Raw genomic sequence first — 21953 nt, forward strand, 5'->3', positions numbered from 1 at the left:
TTTCCTCCTCTCGTCTCCTCTCCTCATTCTCTCTTCTAATTACCCCACAGTTGATGGAGTTTTGCCCTCTCCAACAAGCTCCCCAATCGCTACTTCATGGTAATCACCCACAGCTGCACTGGAGTGGAGGCAGACAGATAGAGGGAAGAGAGGGGGTGGTTTGGGGGGGAGGGGGGGGCTACGTATTATTACTATTATGGAAAGGTTATGATTTGTCCCTTTACAATCTGATCCCAGGGTTAGTTTTAAGATCCCTCATCTCTCTGCTATCTGCCTGGATACACAAAAAAAATTCCTTGAGGGCTCGCTTGGCAAATGGAAGTTAAAGGCCTGCCTCATCACCAACATCTCCTTTCTCTGTCTTTTCTAGAAATGAAAGAGGGAAAAAAAAGCATGCAAGCTAATGAGCAATTCACCCGTCCCTGATCCACCGGAAGTGTTGGGTTTTTCATTCCCCACAGCTTCACTAGAAGTTGTAAAAGACGTCTCCCACTCAACGAGAATGTGATGCTGATTGCTTATTAACATGACAAGAGGTTAGAGCCTACTCCAAGGCAGCCGTTTGGTTTCTGCCAATTCTACAGCTAAAAGAGCACAAATTTTTTAACTAACCGGAGGATGACACTCTTCCTGTTGGCAACAGATGGACAGACCCAGAAAATCCAGAGTGAAATACTAAATCGACTTGGTGTTTTTGATTCTGGGCACAAGCAGTAAGTCCATCTGTAGGTAAAGCTGTGATCTCCCTGTAAGAAAACCTTGTGGCTTATTTTGTTGATATTGCATAGAACAACAACAAGCATTAAATTAAGAAGACACATATTTACATCACATCAAGCTCTTCCACATGTAGCTGTGAGTCACCTTATTCTGCAGACGTGACCCTAAATAATCCAGGTGGTAGGTGAAAACCGGTGGTTGACGTGGAAAAACAACTCCGGCTCAAACATCATGAATATCAAAGAAAGCTGCATTCATAAATATTCATTTGAGTCTCGAGATAGTGTGTGAACCAAGGATGAACTGAGCAAATGTTCCTGAACTAGAAACAGCACAGGGCTGAATTACAAAATGAGATACTGAATCCTCCATTTGGAAAAGAAGGGAAAGAAACAAACAAGCAGTGACACCTGCTCTGACACTAGACAGATAACAAAATGATATAAATGAAAACATATAATGGTAGGGATAGTATCCCACAAAACACACACTGGATGCTCTTTAATAAAGGCTCAATATGACATCCTATCTGTATTACTGTTCCTATGACTTATTGTTTAGCTTTTATCATCCTGGTGTGGATATTTGACAGAAAATACCAACCAATAAAGTCACAGTATTAAACAAACAAGGGTATTGCATCATGTAGTCTGTGTGTGAATGTAGATTTGTATGTGGTCATTAAAATTCTGTATATTGTTGTGAAATAAGAGGGAAAGTAAAATGAACCACCAGGACACCACAAAGACGAGGCCAAGGTGCTGTGGGTGTCATATTAGATGCAAAAACTGATTACCATATTAATCACCTGCACACAAAAAAACATGACACAGCAACTTTATGACCCATACAACTGGTTAATGTCAAGCTAACGATGTACGAGCAATAGTTTATTATATTCCACAGAGACAATGTCTATCTGCCAGCTTTGTTTCTAGCTGCCATGTTTCTGCTTGTTGATGCCTCCACTGATACAGCAGCGTTCACATATAGGGAGTCAAAGTTACTTTCTCGTCTCTCATGAGAGCTTTTGGGTCTGTCAAGCACCAAGCTAGTAATTTGTATACTCATCCTTGATTGAGCAGTTATTTTCTGTCATTGCGACTATACTCATGGACACTTAAGTGGTTCACTTCCTGAGAGATCTGTTCCCATGCATCAATTTCTCATCCAAGCCCCGGTATTATGACAGTGTTATATCATGACAGCTAGGAAGCCTGATTTAATGTAAACTACGCTGGCATCCCGTCGCTTCTGCTACTTATCAGCGACCTAATAATGTTGTAATCGTATGTAAAAAAATAATCCATGAGCAAAAAGCTCGGTCTTAAGACTGTTCTGAATAGTTTGTTTCCAGCATTTTTTTCTACTTTGGCTACAAGCTGACATCAGTTCATGATGGATTTGTTGAAATCATCTGGTCCGGGCACGCTGCTGCAAGTTTTTAAATTAGATAGCCCATATGGCTACATGTAGCTACATGCTAACATCAGGGGAAAAAGTAATCTTGGTCGTTGGTGTCATTAATTTCTCCCAGATTTTGGATCATGGACTTGCTGAATCATGTCCAAATGCGTTTAGAGCTTTTTATTGGTGATTTTTATGAGGAGAAAGTGCCACTACACAGTTATTTCCTGGCTGCAAATGCACCGCTACATGTAGCTATATGCTAATGTCAGGGAAACTTGTAATCTTCTATGCTGATGTCGCTAATTTCTCCCCATTTTTGGATCATATTCCTGCTGGAACAACAATCTTCAGCTATGGCTGCTAACCAGTTTTATCTCACATGTGGCTCCAGCAGTATTTTACCAACTTAAGTCCAAAAAGAAAAAACAAAACAAAAAAGAAAGAACTGAAACAAATATTTATTTCTTCCAACTTCCTGTTTTCCCACCTGGTCGTGTCCCTTCTTTTTCTTCTTCTTCTTGCCCCAGCATCCAGAACTCTCTGCGTCCTTCCCGCCAGTGTCACATAACAGACCGTCCAGCTCCTCCGACCCCCCCTGCTGGCTGTGAGATGTCTCTGCAGCCAGACGGTATGACAAGTTCCTCAGGATGCACACACAGTTCTCTACAGTCTGGTGGTAGGAAAAAAAAAGAAGGAGGGATGGGGAAGAAGTGTGGAGAGAGAAAAAGAGATAGACATGAAGGAGGGACAGATGGCAATCAGATGAACACACACTCAAAATTATTCTGTAGACACATATTCCCACAGGCGCACACACACACACTTCTATGAACATACTGTGCGATGCTGACTGTACAATATACAATACACAGACATGGACACACACACACTAATCCTATTGTTGTGAGTGGCTATGCAGTCAACAGTCACAGACTTTGATCTTGTGAAGGATTTCTAAGGATTAAAAACTTCACATCTCCTTGTGAAGAGCCTCCACTCAACACACACACGCACACATGCACGCACTGGCCACAAAGCGAGACACTCTGTACACTTTAAACACACATCGGCTGTATGCATGTAGCACATATGCAAGTGCATGCACACAAACAGATACACATGGTTGCTCACATAAAAGCACAGACATACACACTCTCACTAGTGATGTTTCTGTGTCACTGGCCATTTGGGTTGGGTAGTGTATAGTGTACTATAAAAAATGACAAGCTCTGCCAGCTTGGGATTTTATACCGTATTTTTGTATATAACAAGGACACACATATGAAACAGGGGGATTCAGGCTCCTCTGCCAGTAAATTTTGAGCGTCAAACACTTAATATTCTGCATTCTGGTGATTTTTATGCAACAATTTGTGTATTTCTTTCATCAACATTTGGTGTAAATGTTGTTACTTCTGTCAAAAATAAAAATCCTGTACTACTTTTATGTTTTTTTAGGGCTGCCCCTTGAAAGTTGGAGATTTGAATCATCAGTTAGAGACCTCTCAATCAACTTAAATTGCTTTAAGTCAAGCTTTTTTTATCAGTTAATGTGCAGCGGGGACATTTAGTTTCCAGATTTTGCTGCAGAGTGAGGGTTCTTCACTGTTGTGCTGCTCTTTGGCACAGGCAGCTGCGGACATGGAGGCAGCTGCCTGAATAGCTTTATTTATTTATTTCTGATGGTTGTAGTTTAAAGATGCAATTCATTTAAAGGTGATATTTTTCTAAATTGATTCGTAGCACTAAATGCTGCAATTCTAAATACAAAACAATTTACTATGTTTTTTAATCTGTTTTACAGTGAGTGGTTTCTGGCCTGTGAGCCTTGGACATTAGCATACAAACCACAGGCAAACAACTTATACAGATTAATATGCATATACAGTGTATGCATATGGCCTGCAACGACACAGACAAAACTCATTTGCATGTAACCCATGTCATCTCATGTAAATGATAAATATTCTTTACATAATAATCATCACAAAACATGTTTACAAAGCATGAATAACCATCTATGTTTGAGTTCTTCGATAGCAATAAACACACAGAGAGACAGACACACACTCACACATACAGAACTTTGCAGCAAATCATTTTCTATCATTGTGCGTGTTTGTTTGTGTACTTTTTATTCAGGTGCTTTTGTGTGTGCAGTTGGTGATTTGTGTGTGAGACAGTCACCTTGCTGTCAATCTCACTGCTCCCCAGAGCAGTCTGGATGACATAGAGCAGAGCGTCTGTCAGGCCCTCACACTCCCTCATCCTCCTCCGAGCCTCCTCACCTGCAGAACTCACATTCCTGTTACGCACACAAACACAAACACAAACACAGACACAGACACATACACATACACCTCATCAGTCCAACTACTGTAAAAACTGAGCAAGTAGCACAGCGTCAGAATATCCTACACACGTCTACAAAGTAATACGCACAACTTGAATTGTCCAGTAGTTTCACACAACTTTACGTGATACTGCACATGTATTCGTGTCTGAGTGACATACAGGAGAGAGAGAGTCTGAGTGTAATGCCCTTTAAATGTCAGCCTATTAAAGATGGCTCGGAGATGCTCATGCCCTCAGTGTCAGTGAGAAATGGCACCAAGCTTCCAAAACTCCATTAGCCGGATTTGTTTTCCCAGGTTCTTAATAACAATCTTAACCACTTTAGTCCCAAACTAATCTGTGGTTTAAAGGCAGAGGGTGTGTTGTTACACAGCTGTGGTGTCATACATTATGCATTTACTTATCTTAACTGTGTTAATGCTTAAATACCCAATTTAGCCTTAAATTGGCTTTACTGTCATTAGGATTGTAGAACACCAGTGATGTCAGTAAGCTTTCATAAATGAAAGAACAGCAAGGATTAATGTCAGACAAAAGTCCATTTAGTATGTTATTAGTGGCTTCAATGATGCTTGTATTGCTTATTTTCATGGCCAGAATCATGACTGCAAATGAATGCTAATGTTGCTCCATGTCCATCTCTAAGGGTAAATATGGTCATTTTAAACCTGGCACCTATTTTCCCATGGTTTTTTGCCTAAGTGACTAATGGGAACAACAAGGTTTAGTTGCAGCCTCGAAACAGGCTGCAATGTAACCACTCGGGGTATGTACACCGTCAATTTAAATCCACTAAGAGTGCTTGTTTTTGTTAATGACTCAGTTCAGGCGCAGATTGTTATTATAAGTGTCTGTTCATTTATGGGAAGGATCCCGTCAGAGATAAACCTTTTCTGTTAAAAAGTGAAATCCCTTTTGTTTAACCAGAAACAGCTCTGAAATCGCCATCGACAAACCCACCAGACTCCATTTAAATGAACAGTATTGTCTTATTGTAAGACACACTTCATTTAACATTTGCAAAACAAAATGAAACTCACATAATCTTGGTTTGTCTTTTCACTGTTCAAAACCCTCAGTTCACCCAGTTAGATGTGAAATTACGCTGGCTCTATCCACGTTAAGATTACTGTTTATTTAAATGGAGTCTGGTGTGTTTGGCGATGGCGATACCGGGGCTGTTTCTGCTTGGACAAAAAGGTCTGTCTCTGTAGGGATCCCTTCCATAATATCTTCAGACACTTGAAGTAACAATGTGAGACTGTCAGTAGCAAAAACAAGTACTTTCAGTCGACATAAATGACAATGCTTTATTGCCCGCAGGGATTACACTGCAGCCTGTTTTGCCGCCGCTGCTGTAGCAGTCTCACTCAATATTGGACTTATTTTAAAAAGAAAACTGTCCCCATCAGTCACTCAGAAACAAAAACATTGAAATGTAGGGCTCAGGTTGAAAAATACCCTTTAAGTTACCCTTTAATATGTAAAGAGGCAACTTTTTGCTAACCTAGCCATATCAATTTTATGAGGCCACATGTCAAGTTTATGTGTGTGATATTTAGCATGTTGTGGACATGGCATATGGCAAAAAGAGATAAACACAAAAATTAAAGCACTTAAATTGTACTTTTTAAACCACTTTATATATACTTTTTTCTCTCACACATCTCCTTTATTTTAGATACCACCTGTTAATGGATTCAATTCAATTAACCTCAGTCAATTTGGCATAATTAATCCCTCTGAAGCCTTCCTTTGCAAGGCAACAGGGCTGCAGATTATCTCTCATTATGATCTTTTAGTGTGAAGAATCTTAATAATGAGAGAAAAAAAACACACTGCTGGAAAAAAGGTTGTGCGTCTACTAGGGAGCTCTCAAACAGAACAGAATCCTCATTAAACCATAGTGTGCTGCTGCTGTGAGAGAAACTGCACTGACAAATATGTCACTGTTTTGGTAACGACAGGGAGAGACTGTCTCTTTGGCTTTAATTCTGTAATCAAATACAGGGTTCTGCAGGATTTCCCTGCATGAGTGGTTGAATTGTTTTGGTTTGATGAAATCTGGGAAATTTTATTTCTTATATTAAAAAAGGACCAGCCGTTTTCAAATAAAAACGCATTTTGCAAATCAATTTTCTTTTAAGACCAATTGGTAACTCATCTATTTAACCAGTGAGTCTAGCGGCGTCTAAATTCTTCACACAATAGCAAAAATGATGATTTATGTTATATAGTAACATAAGTTTTAGTATGTTCAGTGTTGGTACAAAAATGTAGTACATCATCAAGCTGCAACCTCTGAGGCTGAAAAATAAAGCCAACGTGGAAGTGCTAAACTTTGCAGTTCCTCTAATGGCCACTTGGGGCAGGTTCCAAAAGCGAGTCATTTCCCATAGACCTCCATGTGAAAATGTCTAATTTTACAGAAGGAATAAACATGTTTACAGCCTGGTAGAAAAAACAGTTTTGGTCTTTACAGTAATTTCTCTGTTCATGACAAGTGATTTTTTATGGAACTCACCCACTTGCATTTTATAAAGGCTTAAAGTTATACATAATTAAGGGCATAACTTTAGAAACACTGAATCGTAAAGAAAAGAACCTTTGGACCCATTTACACCATGTCAGTTCTCTTCCCATAGTGTTACTGCATAGCAATGCATTACTATGGGATATTCAATGCCTTTATATGTGGCTGACCTGGCACTGCATGTAATTTGATAACCTCTTCTTGCTTCAAAAGCCAAGATATTCTTTAACGGATGTCAAAGCTAACTAGCTAAACTGCCCTCAGATCAGAGCAGAAACTTCAGTTGCTGGGGATACTTGTCGGACTGCCTCCATCATAGGCATTTTTCTCACTCTCTGCTGGCCTGTCTCCAAAGAGTGGAGTACTGCAGCTTCTCTAAGCACTAGCTAGCCTGACAATTATCCCTCCAGATAATCTCTTTCCTTCAGCACACCTGCTAATGGATACAGCTATGGGAGATTCCTGTGCACCTGTGGGAATAAAATACAAAGCACAGACATACACCTGGGGCCTCATTCATAAAACTAAATGTTTGCAAATGTACAAATGATGGAATATACATGTGCGAAAAATATTTTGGTTTATAAAATGTTGTGTATGCCTGTCAGTGTATAATTTCCTTTTTAGAAATCCTGAATCGAATTGGTATTATCTGCATGTGGCTCAGCCTCATATTCTGACCTCAACACACCCACATTTAACCATAAATGGTCAATGCAAAGCACCTTATGAATGCTGATGCACAGAAATTAGCCTGTTCAACGGTTCTTTGCAGTGAGTCATGGCACTGATCGAGTGTCACTGCAGTATTTATATGTTCACATCAATCAGGCTGTTTGCTTCACACCTTGCCAAAATGATAACGACAACCAGTGGTATCCCCCACTCTGGGATATTATCTGAAAATGGGAGCTTGATAGTAAAACTATTTTGTCATGGTAATGGCCTGTATTACAAGAACTCATAATGAGAATATGGAGTGTAATAATTGTGTGAGATCTGTCACTTGCTTTGTTTTATAGACTTCTCAGTGACTTACACACAAAAACTATAAAAAATAAAAACTATATGAACTATTATACGTATCAATTTGAAATCAATCAAAACCTCACCATGAGCATTGCAAATTTTCCTCTGTCTCTAAAATGTTAGTACACATGGGTCAAAGTTAGATCACATACATTCCCTCATCAAGTCTTTTTTATTAAATAGATCCCAATTTATGTGAAGAATGTGGCACATGCACTCTAAAGCCCTTTTTAGTGTGTTTGCAATGGTCTCAAATTATAACATTTACAAATACACAACATGACACAAAACTTAGATATCAAAGGGGCCTCTAGATCAGTTAATAAGCAGAATATATAGAACATTTTACTTTAGTAGTGCGTAATCTCAAACAAAATTTGAACTAAATTAGCACAAACTAGGTGGCTGGAGCTCACAGGCCCTTGTATTAACTGTGCTCTCTCCCTCAAACACAGCATTCAATACAGGTGTTGAGAATGGATCAGACAAATGCTACAACATCTGCTGCCTTACTATGTATGATTGAAAGAGTTGCAGAAGCCGCTTTCTTTTTGTCATTTAAGCGAGACAGGGAGAACGATTGGTGATTCAGTGTGGATTCAGCTGCTATGATCACAAGGCGAGTCCCTGTAAGTAGACTGCAATACTGATGTAGCTACATGTTGGGGGTGTAAAGATTACTTTTGCGTCTTGGAGACATCTTTTACACGTCTGGGTGGTATTAATGTTTCTGATCAGCTTGTAAGTACAGTAAATAACAAACATGCTCTCCATTAGTTACTGCGGAATTTGTGTCACATCTGCAAATTCAACGCACCTAATTCATATTCAGCTTTCTAGCAGCACAAGTTTCAGCAGTTCCCGTTAGTTGGCACAACAGCATATGCACACACAGGGAGTGAAACAAGCAGTGAGTAAGCAGAGGGAGAATATGTGTGTGTTTGTGAAAGCGAGAGACAGCGAGGCAGAGACAGGGCGAGACAGAAGAAGAAAGGGATAAGGGGAGGGATAATATGATGGAGAGAGGAGAAATGGAGTAATAAAGCGAGATGGAGATGGAACGAGGGAGGGAGAGAAAATGAGAAAGCGAGGAGGATAATGGGAGATGGGGGAAGAAAGAGAGAGAGTGAGAGAGAGAGCGGGAGAGAGCAGGTGGCCGGCGATATACCAAACCCGCCATGAAATATTCAATCTTTAATCAGACTCCCAGCATTCCCTAACGAGGCGTGAGAAAGATGAATTAGCCCTTCGAGTTTAGGGAGCTGATCCACACAAAGCTATCTCCTGCAACACTCACACACTCCCACACACTACACACACACACACACACACACACACACCAGACTTGAAAAACCCACACAGTGCCAGATGTGTGCGTTTTCACACACGTACAGCATTAGGAGTGACCCAAGCACCCAATATGTGTAGTTTATTTTCACTGACATGCAGGTGAGCAGACATATTGCAGTTGAGATTAATGGACCACACATGTCGTTAGACAGAGAGACAAACAGTGACACACACATACACACACACACACATAAACAGGAAGCCAGATAACCTTGCCGACAGAGATGCAAATGTAGTCATGGCAGCAGTCCCATTCTGCTCTTGCTCAACTTTTGCCACATCCTCAAGAGGAAAACATTATAATACGACATACAGACATATGTATAACACTGTTTTAGAGTTTTAAAGTTATAGTGAATTGTCACATAATTAAAATGTACTTATTTGTTCTATTGTACAACATAGTATATGTCTGCAGAAATATAATATGCAAGATAACTATGCAATGAGAGACAAGGAAAAAGGCAATTACACATAGAGTTTGTGAATGTTTCAGGCTACGTTGTCATTATTCTGTCTGGAAGATGTGTTTTTTTTTTCTTTTGGTGCTGAAATGTTTGATGGAGGGGAACCAGTAGCACATCAAAAAATGTCTGGTACACAGCCGACATGTCTCTGTGAGAAATATTTATGAGCTCAGTCTAAGCCACGGAAATTTCATCATGCATGCCTGCGTAGTTTTGAAAAGCATCACACCAATACAACTTTAATGTGTATAAATATCTAATGATTAGCTATATCTACTTTAAAGTCTTTAAAGTCTTCTAAACTCTAAGAAACACGCAGGACTGACGGCAATCTTGACCTACATCAGTGTCACGTCAGTTACTGGTATTGTGTGAGACAAGACAACCTAAGGAATCCATCTGTACCAACCATGTCATGTTGGATTGTCAGGGAGGGGGCAAAAAAATGCTCCAAAGATAGACAAAAATTGTGGGGAGGGAACAACTGCCATGGCCATTTTCAAAGGGGTCCCTTAAACTGGGAAAATGGGGTCTATGGGTGAGCTCAAGTCTCCCCTTTACATGGCCAATACCATGCAGTTTTGGCAAAAAACATTTCTGCATACTGGGGTCCCTTAACGGTCTTAGAATTGCATAAATTGGGTATGACTGGAAAGCTGAGGTGCTTGTGGATTAAATGAGCCCAGTTGTATTCATGTGTGATGATATTAGTCCCCATAGTAGCCATTTCATTGTAGTGACACCATTTTTTAAAGTTGGCCTCACTGTGTAAGATGACCTATTGTGACCTCTAGAAATCACAGCCTTGTGAAACTTTACAATCACAAAGTAGAGACCTGGAGTCTTTAGAGGATGTAGTGTTGTCACGATACCAAAATCTTTGTTTCGGTACCAATACCAATATGAATTTCGATAGTTTTCGATACTCTTCGGTACTTTTCCTAAGGAAAAGTCCTTTTGGATACAAACCTTTAGAACAATAAATAGTAGGGGTGTAACGGTACCAAAAAAACCATGGTTTGGTAAGTACCTCGGTACGGATGTCACGGTTTGGTAACTCAAATGTTCCACCAAGTTTGTGTTGTCTCGTGTTGTCTCCCTTTGCGAGGCAGACTTTCTCTTGTCTTTTTTCACGTGTGCCAGCTGCGAATGTTGATACAGGTGTTGTCTTACACACCACTTGTGTAATCTGTGCTCCAATAGGAACAAGAAAGGCGTTTGTGTGCATAAATGAGTAAAATAATTTAACTAAATTAATGAATTGAATCAATTTCAAAGTACCGGTATTTTCCAAATGCAGTATAGTACCGTTTGGAATACTCTAGTACTGCGGTACTATTTTAGTAGCAGTATACTGTGCAACACTAAGAGGATGTATGCCTTTTATAGGAATATTGACAATGATAGGGTTTCTCACCACTTTCAAGAATAGTAATGCTCGTCATCCAATTGCCAAACAAGCAGTTCTTACAGAAATCTCAAAATGTCTAAAAGTTTTTGACCAAATTACAGCATGGACTCTTATATGGTGTTGCTTAAGGTCTTAAGGTACCTTAGTGTCATATTTCAAAAAGATTTTTGACTGATTTTTATCAACTCTCAAGTGGTACAAAATGCTTAAATTTAGCACCTAAACAAATAATATCATGCCATGAAATTGCTCCAACAGCATATGAGACACCTACCCAAAAGACAATCTTTATTACAGATTCATTACTAGAAAATCGTGACACACCATGCTGAGTTGCATTTTTAAATAATCATCAGGTCTCTCCTTGAAGTTCCACTGCTCCCATAAAAAAGACAAAATGGGTCTATGATGGGTCTCTAAGGGTTAATCAGCTTCTTACTACAGACAACTTTTTAATGGGAGTAGGTGTGTGCGTATGTGTTTTTTAAATCCAACCGATCATTAGCAACTTTAAACGTATGTTAAATATCCTTCCTGCAGATGCCATTTTCAGTCCACTGCATGGCTGTTGCTGTGTAGCTAAAAAGCTATGTAGGAAGACGACATCAACACTCTAAATCCTACCAACAACGCTCTGATTGGTCAATTGTCCAAAAACAGCTAGTACACACTATGTTGTATAATAATGGTGTTTAAAAGGCAGATGATGTATTAGTCTGTGAGTTTAGTCTGTAACCACCAATATCAAACATGTCTTTTCCTAATTCTCACCCTTTTGTGTTTCAAATTCATAACTAGAATGAGTGAGCCAAACCAATTAATATCCACAACAAAGACAAATAAGCTAATAGTGGGCATATTTATACGTCTCAGAGATGAGGCGTTGTAGCGCATTTTTGTAGGGAAATAAGTGACAGGTTATACTGCACTGCACATTACTGCAATCAATCAGTAGCTAATGGCGATATGTAGCTCATCTCCTACTGGCAAGAGAAATTCATTATAATATCTTTAATGTAATTATGCAAGTGTTTGTACTATACTTAAAGCTGCTATGATCAATATTACTTCAACAAAAATGACGACCCCTATACAAAACAGGTCTGGTTGCAGTTTCCTTGTAGCTCTACAGAGGGTTTTAGCATTTTTAGCTTATATTATACAGTCTCACGGCTCTCATCAGTGTAATTTTCAGATGCAGCAGGCCACAGTTTTCAGTGGTAAAGCTCTGCTAAACCCACAGTACGCTACCTACCCAGCAACATACAACAGATACGTAAAGTTAGTAACTATCTTAAGAATGTGCTGGAACATTTTAGCTGCTAAAGAGCCAGATTTGTTTAAGAGTTTTAGTTTAAGAGAGACCAGTGTGTGAAAATTTGATTTACATTTGTCAGGTAGACACAAACATGACTCCAAATAAATGTGAATGTTACCCTTGTCAGTGAATTTTACACCGGTGACTGCTTGCTAAAATGTTTGCCGTATTACCCTTATAAAATTACAGCATGTCAATGTTGTGTTTGAAGCAAACAGCAACCTCCAGGGCTAAAAATTAAGCTAATGCGTAGGTACCAAAAACTGCAGTTCCTCTAATGGCCACTTGAGGCTGGTTCCAAAAGCGAGTCAATCCCCATGGACTCCCATGATAAAATGCCCAACTTTAGAGCAGAAATAAACAGCCTGGTACTAAAAACACTACTTTGTTTTGGTTTGGGGGTTAATTTATATAACTCACCCATTTCAATTCTTTATTGAGTCTTAAAGTTATGCGTAATAAGTGACAGATGGTGCCATCAGTTGACAAGGCTGTACCACAGTGACAATCTTACTCAGGCAACATAACCATGGCAGAACCGCAGATTATATATCTACACACACACATATATATATATATATATATATATATATATATATGTGGAGAGAGAGAGAGAGAGAGATAGATAGTTGTCACAATTTCAGTGTGTTTTCACTTTATGATTTCCTAAATCATAAAGTGATTTCCTAAAAATGCCTTGTTCAGCACAAATTTTAAGTACATTTTGTTTCTCAGAACAGAAATCCACAAACCAATGGGTGATGCCACGATGGCTACAGCCATTATTTTTATACACTCTGCAGTTTACAGCTTGTCGCACTGCCCATAAGTGGCAAAGAAAATGGTTATCAGTAAGAAGTGTTACATGAGGTGGAGAAACAGCACTTTTTTCCATACCTGAATTGTTTTAAGAATAGGTCATTTATTCCCCAATGGGGGACAAACCAAATGATGAAAAACACAGCCAATAACATCTAATGCTATATTGCTAAAAGTGTAGAGGCACTGATAAAAATCCGTAATTCCAAACAAAAAATAAAAACTACAATCCAGTACCGTATTGACCACATGCAAGATCAGGACCCTGACCCTGACGTACATTTGAGTAATATATGTATGAATGAATGAATAATATAAAGTAGAAATGAATTGAAAACAAAAAGGCGACACTTAATTTTTTTTTTTGTCACTGTTTTTCTTTTTAAATATCCAATGGGCTTTAGGACAGAGCTAAAATAACAAACAATATGTGTCACAGTCCTACTACTTCCAGACTGCACTGTATGACTAGCATCATGTCTCAAGTGTAAAAAACGAAAAGCCACAGCAGCTCTAAAGCCAAGTGGTGAGTCATCTTAAATGCAGCTAAGTCTGACAGTTCTCTGTGTGTACAGTGGTAAAAATAACATACACTACTATCTAAAAATACCAGACTGTTGTGAACTAAGAGAGACTTTTTTTCTCTGTTTGAATGTGGTTGGTAATAGCACCCTGTGAACAGCAATACACTGCACAAAGTGAGTGAATCTGTCATTTCTCTGTGGCAATAAATACTTAATGTAAAGACCACACAATAAGAAAGACAAAACATACAAAAAATATCTCTGTGACAGTGACACTGACCGGAGGCAGCCTGTGGCATTGCGGAGGACCTGGGAGGAATGTAGGTGCAGCTTGCGGTCCTCCTGTGTATGCGGGGAGGTGTCCCAGCCTGAGTGGGGGATGATCACAGCGTTGGTCAGCACGGCAAGGGCATCCTGGATGATGGGCATCTTCAGTGCGTCACATGACGACAGGTTCCACAAAACACCTGAAGAGGACAGCAGGGAGACAGGACGTCAAAACCAATCCACAGAAGAAGGAAAAAACAGTGGAGGCAGACAGGAGGAGAGACAGACAGACAACTCCAGGGTAGAAAGCATTGAAATATTTAGTAGGTTTTTAGTGAGCAGCTTGATCAAACACACGCAGCAACACAGACAGTTACTGCAGTCTTGACTTACTTGCTTTACAGCAGTCTGGAAGCCTGCTTTCAAACATGTGCTCTCAAAACTAGCACAACAGCCCTTTGACATGAAAGTCATTTTGACGTGCCACAGTAAGGAATATGAAGCGTCATGTTAGTTCATGCAGGACATGGAAGTCACACGCCCCATCTGTAATCAGCTGACAGTCAGCTGATTGGATCATTGTTTCTAATCAGTCACACACCAATCACAGCCCATTCCCACACAAGGCGGTCCATTTAAATATGGCTTCCTACTCACTGATCCCTGCTACACCAATGATGCTACACACCTCTGCTGCTGGCAAAGCTTTACCTCTACCACCCCAGCCTCCACCTTTCTAAGTCAGAGTCCTAACATGGCTCTAAGGTCAAAATGGTATTTAATGTCTTGCTTGGGCCCACTCTTGTAAACCCAGGGGGTTTCCTGCATTGCGCCCCCTGTTTTGGCATAGCATGCTGCTTGTCTAATCAAGGGAGCACCTCAAGAGCAGAGCCCTCGGCGCCAAACATAACTGTATTTTCATTTGTTGCAATAAATGGTTAAGTCTTTGACGAGAGTGTTCCTGACAGAACAAACGTTGGTTTGGGATGATGTAATTTCAACACCTGCTACATCAACGTCAGCTCCTGTACACTCATACCCCTTTTCCACTAACATGGATGGGGTAGTGTTCCAGTCCCTACACCTAATTTTGAGCCATTTGGAGCATGTCCACCAAAACTAAATTGGTTCGGAAACCGAAAAGTTGGTTCCCAGCTAGGGAAAAATAGTATCATATTTTAAATGCTAGAAAGAGAGGATGGAGTCTTGCAGGTAAAAGTAATACAACAGAGTCATATTAGTTGGTCCATATTGTTTTTTAAGATTAAGACAAATATTTGTAATGACAGAACAATAGCCTGCAGGTAATCAATGCAATCTGCCATCTTGCTACAACTGTTTACTTTGTACAATACCCTCCATTGATTACACATCCTTGATTTCAATGGCTCTGCTCAAATCTGGTGGAAAAGCAGACTGGTTTGCTAGATAGCACCAAGGTTCCGAGTGTCCTGAACTGAACAGGTTAGAAAACCAGAGCTAATTTGGTGGAAGAGGTATCAGTGCTGTGTTTATCCCACATTATTATAAGAGTTGAGTTACCATTCGATGTCTCTATTTTCTGGGTGTATGGTGATGGCAGTTGACCTGACTGTCAGAACTCACAGCAATGTGTAGTCCTCTAAACACAACTCACTTTTTGTCCCAAGGCTTATCTGGCCCTGATTAACAACTGTTTTTAACAGTTTTACTATTATTATCCATGGGCTACTACAGACCATCATACACTATATATTTTTTTTTAAAAATTAAAAAATACACACATCACAATTATGCAGACACACACACACACACACACACACACAACCCCCACTTAGCATCCTGCATCTTTAATTATTAACACGAGTGATGCATTTCAAATGTTGTTCTAATATTTCAAAACATAACCTTTAATTTATTGTACCGCTGTGCTGCTGTAATTAATTGAGAGCAGTGGAAAAAAAACCCCAGAAGAAATACCGGAGGCAGTAAATCACTTCCACAAAATTCCGCTGCACCTTTCTGCTGCTCTTAATCCTCACCTGAATTCAACATACAGTGACCAGCCAACCAAGGAAATGGAGTGAGTTTTCTCCTGTCTGCCGATTACTGTTCACTCTTTTTGCCAGTTGCTGCAAACACACACATACTGGCCACTGAATAGACAAAAGCTGTCCCTCTCTAGAGAGATTCGCTCTCCCCCACACATACATGCATCTGTTTGAGCCTTTCAAGAAAAGGACAGAGAGGGTAAGAGGCAAATCAGCACATTTTACTGCAATAGACTTGATTTCTTGAGTGGTTCGTATACACACACACACACACAGACACACATACAAACACTTACACATTGCGATAACCTTGAGGATCTATGCAACACATCATAATCATTGTTGACCTTTGTCTTGCAGAGTGTCTATGTCCTAATCTATGTACTCAGATAATTATATGTGTGCATTTGAGAGTGGTCCACCTCTAGTCATATCTGCACTTATCTACCCTTCTCCTTTATGGTTGTAATTATAGCTGTAATAGAGGTAAAACGTCCTATCCTTAGATCTGTGTGTCTGTGTGTTTGGAATAAGGCGTCCTCTCTTAAGTGCCGTGTTGTTCACCCCCGGCTGAACAGCAACTGTGTAATTACAGCTTCTGTTATCTGTCTTTGTGGGTTTGTATGAATTTGTGTGCATGTGCATGTGTTTGTGTGCATCTAAGCCCCCTCGACAAATCAGTCTTAACTCCGTCAGCCATTTGGACGCGGTGTGTTTGTGCGGGGCAATGTCTGTTTGTGGTCAGAAGGAGTTTCTAAATGACTAGCTTCTGGCTTCATGGCGGTAATTAGCTGGGCCTGTCACGTTAGCAAAAGTGTCCTCTCTCCGTCTCATCTTATCTGCTGCTTAAGAGGGCAAAGAAGGCACGCTGGATTTTTGATAACCTTGACATTTGATGTGACATGTAATAATTCTAGCTAACCTTGAGTTCCACATCAGCGAATGTTGCTGATAAAGACTTGTCGTACTGTTTTCTCTGATTAGATTCTCAGGTCATGGTAATTATAGGTGCTACATCGTAGCCTACAACACAGCACTTATGAGTAATAGATGAAGAAGCACCACACAGAAAGTCAGACAATATGTAACTTTGTAATTTTGGTAAATCAACCCTTTAAACTTAAAGGGCGGGATATATCTTTTTTAAGTCATTACATCATCCTGTTGCTTCCAGACAGCATTCTTTATGTATTTAAAACCACACATTCAAATTCTGGTCAAAGTACATATGTTTTAATGTTAGAATGCTATTTTACAAAGCCCTTCTAAACACATTTTCCCACGTGACCTGACATAGGTTTCTGCATGATGACGTTGCTATACGTAAAAAAACCTAGCCCGGCTTTGATGTGCTGCTATGTGACTGAGGCAAGCCTTTTTTGATCATTGTGTGTTATCAAACCAAATTAGCTATTTCTTGTAACCTCCGAACCAGCACTGGAGCTAAACAAAGTGTTGTGGGTGCCACAATAGTCCCACAATAACACAAACAAACCGATCGATTGGGGCAGCGGTAGACAAGCAACTCTAGCGTTCAGCCAGGTGAAATTCTTCTTGTGGCTTTTAAGAAAATATTCCTAATATAGCATACACTGAAACTGATATAGATTTTTTTGGGTGATCCTTTCAGTTACTAATATCAGTGCTCTTATCTATGTCACTGCTTTTTGCTAACGGCTGAGTGGGCGTTTCCATTTAAAAAACCTAGAGCGGAATGCATGGAATCGACCTTTAAATTTTTAGGACAAAAAAAAAAAATTAAAAAAAGACAATCTGACTATCTGACAAGCTGGCTACAATCACAAACACTGGTTTATTTTTAAATAACACTAAGTCTGCTTATTGGGATAGAAATAATGAATCTCATCAACATGTTCTAACTCCCAGTTCATCAAATACGGCAACAATCAGTCAATAATGAGAAATCAGTCATTCAGCCTGTCTCTTTATTATATTTTGCTTCTCTTATATTGCTTTTGTTTTTTATACTGTTTGCTTTTTTATATTGCTCTTTGCGTTGTACAGTTTACTTACACCAACCTGTCTTGTCTTCTTACCAATACCTTCTTATTTGTGCTTTGTGATTTTTTTTTTTTTTTTTTTTTTACTGATACTTCCTGTTTGCGTTATTCCTCTGCTACTGTCATGTTGAAGATTTCCCTGTTATGGTAAGAAAAAAGGATTATCTTATCTTATCTTATCTTATCTTATCTTATCTTGTCTTACCTCACTTGGTCAGTGGCCCTATGTTGCAAATACGATGCTCTACTGTGGGTACCCTCCCTTGTCAGTTTTGGACATGTCAGTTTTCTTGTCCATTTCCCCTCAATAAACACAAAATAAACTTCTGTCTTCAAGGGAAATGTAGGTCTCATTACCAAAACAACTTTAGCTTTATGGAACAAGTGGGTTTTGTCATCTATGTTTGGTACTGTAACTTGACAAGTATTGTACTTGGCGACTTTGTTACGTAGTTGAAAAAAACCCCAAAACAGTCAGTCACTGGTCTCCTGGGTGAAAGTCTGGTGTGGGTTAGACCTATCTACCACCCTTTCCTCCATCCCTCCAAATTCCGACTCTCACGCTCTTTCTACTATGTAACTGCCACGAGAGGGATTACATTAGAGTTAGTTAAAAGCAGAGGTGTAGTGGTAGCTGATGAGGTGGGTGTACTACTAAGTAGACGGGTAGGTTACAGAAGAGGAAGTGGATAAACTCTCCTACATATTCCAATGGCTTTTTGTCTGATAGGTGGGTAAACTGTAGGAGCCATAGAAAGAGGTTAATATGCTGTGTATACCCTCTGCTACACCATTGGTGAAAAGCCCAGTGCATCTCATTCAGACATTATAAGGTGCCTTGTGTGTCGGTAACAATAGCCAAGGGACACTGACCAGGCTGTTGTATTTGCTGCTCTGGAAATGAGAACGGGTTGCATCCTGCAAAATGGGAATACATTTACTGAATATAATGCATTTGATGTCCTGTGGAAAATTATTGAGGCACAGCATTCAAAATCCTATTGTTATGAAAGTCTTTGTCACATATTAGCTTTATCCTGTAAACGTGAATGCTAATGCTACTCTGACTTTTCTAAATGGTTTATTAAATCAGCACAATCAGAAATAATGCCATAAAAATGGATGGCTTTTGCAATCAAATAGTATAATTATCTATTTTTATCTCCTGTAACTAAGTGGCATCTAAAAACAGTTTTTTGTTGTTGTTATCAATGGTGGTCCCCATGGTAAACTTGCTCTAAACAAACTAAAATATGTATGTAATTAACCAAACGAATTCTCATATTAATAATAAAATCTCCCACTGAGGAGGATGTGCCTAGTATGCATCAGTTGCATCAATTTTAAGCAATTAATAAGCATTTATTATATGAGGAGAAATGTAACGCATGACACATGATGTCATGCTGCAGCAGCTGCAAGAAGAAGATGATTTTTTTCTCTTTTTTTTTATTATTGTGAGTAAAGTCAGCTGTTTGCCAGAATCACTTCTTGCTGTGCAGAGAATGACATCATCTCCCTGAGGTGAAAGGCAGTGGGATTTTATCTTTGATCTGAAACACACCCTCACAAACACACAAACTGGCTCACACAAACAGAATAAACACTACATGTACCCTCACATTAATGCATGCTAATACACATGAACGTGGAGGCACACACACACAGACATACACAAACACACACAAAGCCATGAGAGTATGACAGATGAAGGAGGTTAATTGCCTCAGCCTTACATCATGAGTGGCAGCAGGAGGTTATGAATGCACTGTTCTATGGAGGGAGGGGAAATGAATATGTTGGCTATCTCTCTTTGTTTCTGAAGCCATTCCCCATCTCTCATTTGCACCGTATCTTCATTCCCCTGTCACATTTCTCTCTTCTGCAACACCGTGGCACTTCTCTTTGTTCACCACTTGATCTCTTTTTTGCCTTTTGTTCCCCAGTTCTCCTGATGTCTTTTTGAGTTCTTTTGTGGACTCATGTCCTTGTGTGAAATACTTTGTTCATGAGACCTTTAGAGAGAGGACATTTTTACAAAATGGGTGTTTTTTTGTTGTTGTTTGTTTGTTTGCCTTTTCCAAAGGCATTAAAGTTAGGAGGGTACTGGCTGTGGGTTCGATAATAAATGTGGTCACCAGAGGGTTTTGACATCTATGACAAAATAGATGTGAGTAAGGCTGGATCTCTGAGAATACATCTCTGCTGGTCTACACATACACACACAGCTGATTGGTTGACCCAACTCCTGCCAAGTGGTTAGTCAGCAACAGAGAAGAAAAAACCTGTGACCATTTTGCCTAAAATCTGTGCGTCTATAAAGTAGCCCGTTGCTTGGTCTCTTAACAAAACTGGTGCAAGTTCACCTGTACATGCAGCCTGGAAAAGCATCTTCCAGCTTTGTGTGTGTGTGTGTGTGTGTGTGTTTGTGCCAAAATTCTCAAACCTAACAAACAATAAAACAAAAATACTGTGGGTCTGAACAAGCAACCCATGGTGTAAGCACCTTATGGGGCTGCTTGTATTCAGGTTATGTATGCAACATCTCTAAAGAGCCCACACTGATGGTTTGACCTCGAAGATAGCAGGGTGCCTTTGTCATAAGAAAGAGACAGGCATGTGTAAACTACATGCCATTTGAATGGGTTTGTAGAAGGCTTGATGACTCCCTTTTAACAACTCAATGGATGAATCAGCTGTCACCTTTTTTGATTGCTGCCATTTTCAGAAGCACAGTAGAGGGAGCCCTCAAGATCGCTAGTGTCATGCTGAGCCAGCTGCCTGGCAGCTAAAGAAAAAAGTCCAAGCTCAATTTTTATTCCTTACATGACACAAATTCCCTGGCGGTTATCACATGGATATGCCTTTAAATTCAGATTCATGCAGCCTACATGCAGGTTCATTGTATAATAAACCTGAACTAATCAAACCGAGGTTTTATTGACGAATAATTATATTCTGGAACCTACTGGTTTGTAGTTTTATACCTGGGACATGAGGAGAAAAAGAAAAATGTTATTAATTTGTGAAATATCAAAAACTTTTAACACTTTAGTAGTTTAAGGCCTGTATAGTATTCTGCAGGGGCTCACAGTGACTTTAATGTTTTCTAAATAGGGCTATCTATCTCTAGATAGAGCATGTCAGTCACTGTAGTTAGCAGCCCCTCACCCTGCATGATGATGATGTTAAACTGTTTTATTCAGTGTTTTTACAAGTTTAAATCACTGGATCTGTTTATTTTGGAGAGGGAGAGACCTATGTGGATAATTTGGCCCCCGACAGAAACCTCCTGAATGTCTGGATCTTAAGTTAGAGAAAAAAGGTGAGCACACATTAGCAGCTGCTGGGCTAGCGGCCCATCTCAGATGAGCCAAACAGTATTGTAGAAAAAGTGATTTGTAACGGTCCCCATCCCGACCAATTATGGAGCATGGACTGGTAGCTAGAGAGGTGCCAGTTTGCCTCCTGGGCACTGTCGAGGTGCCCTTGAGCAAAGCACTGAATCCCAACTGCTCAGGGGGCCTGTCCATGGACAGCCCCTTTGCTCTGACATCTCTTCATTTAATGCATGTATAGATCCTCTTTGTGCATGTTTGTGTATTTCGGGCCTGTGTGTATAAAACAAAAGATTGAAAAAAATGTTCCCCTAAGAGATTAATAAATCATATCTTCCTCTTCTTGAATTGCTTTATTTAG

The 21953-nt window shown here is 39.7% G+C and overlaps 1 protein-coding gene across 10 annotated transcripts in view; it reads right to left on the minus strand.

The window, feature by feature from the left end:
- ctnnd2b (catenin (cadherin-associated protein), delta 2b) overlaps positions 1-21953 on the minus strand; it is a 218064-nt gene that overhangs the window by 20269 nt on the left and 175842 nt on the right. For all 10 annotated transcript variants that reach the window (XM_033650653.2, XM_033650660.2, XM_078172937.1 and 7 more), the window contains 3 exons: positions 14217-14403; positions 4318-4435; positions 2618-2800 (listed from right to left, as the gene is read on the minus strand). In XM_033650653.2, coding sequence (XP_033506544.2) covers positions 2618-2800; positions 4318-4435; positions 14217-14403 — 488 coding nt within the window. The remainder of the gene's footprint in view (positions 1-2617; positions 2801-4317; positions 4436-14216; positions 14404-21953) is intronic.

This window comes from Epinephelus lanceolatus, chromosome 12, assembly GCF_041903045.1.
Source record: "Epinephelus lanceolatus isolate andai-2023 chromosome 12, ASM4190304v1, whole genome shotgun sequence".
Lineage (NCBI taxonomy): Eukaryota > Metazoa > Chordata > Actinopteri > Perciformes > Serranidae > Epinephelus > Epinephelus lanceolatus.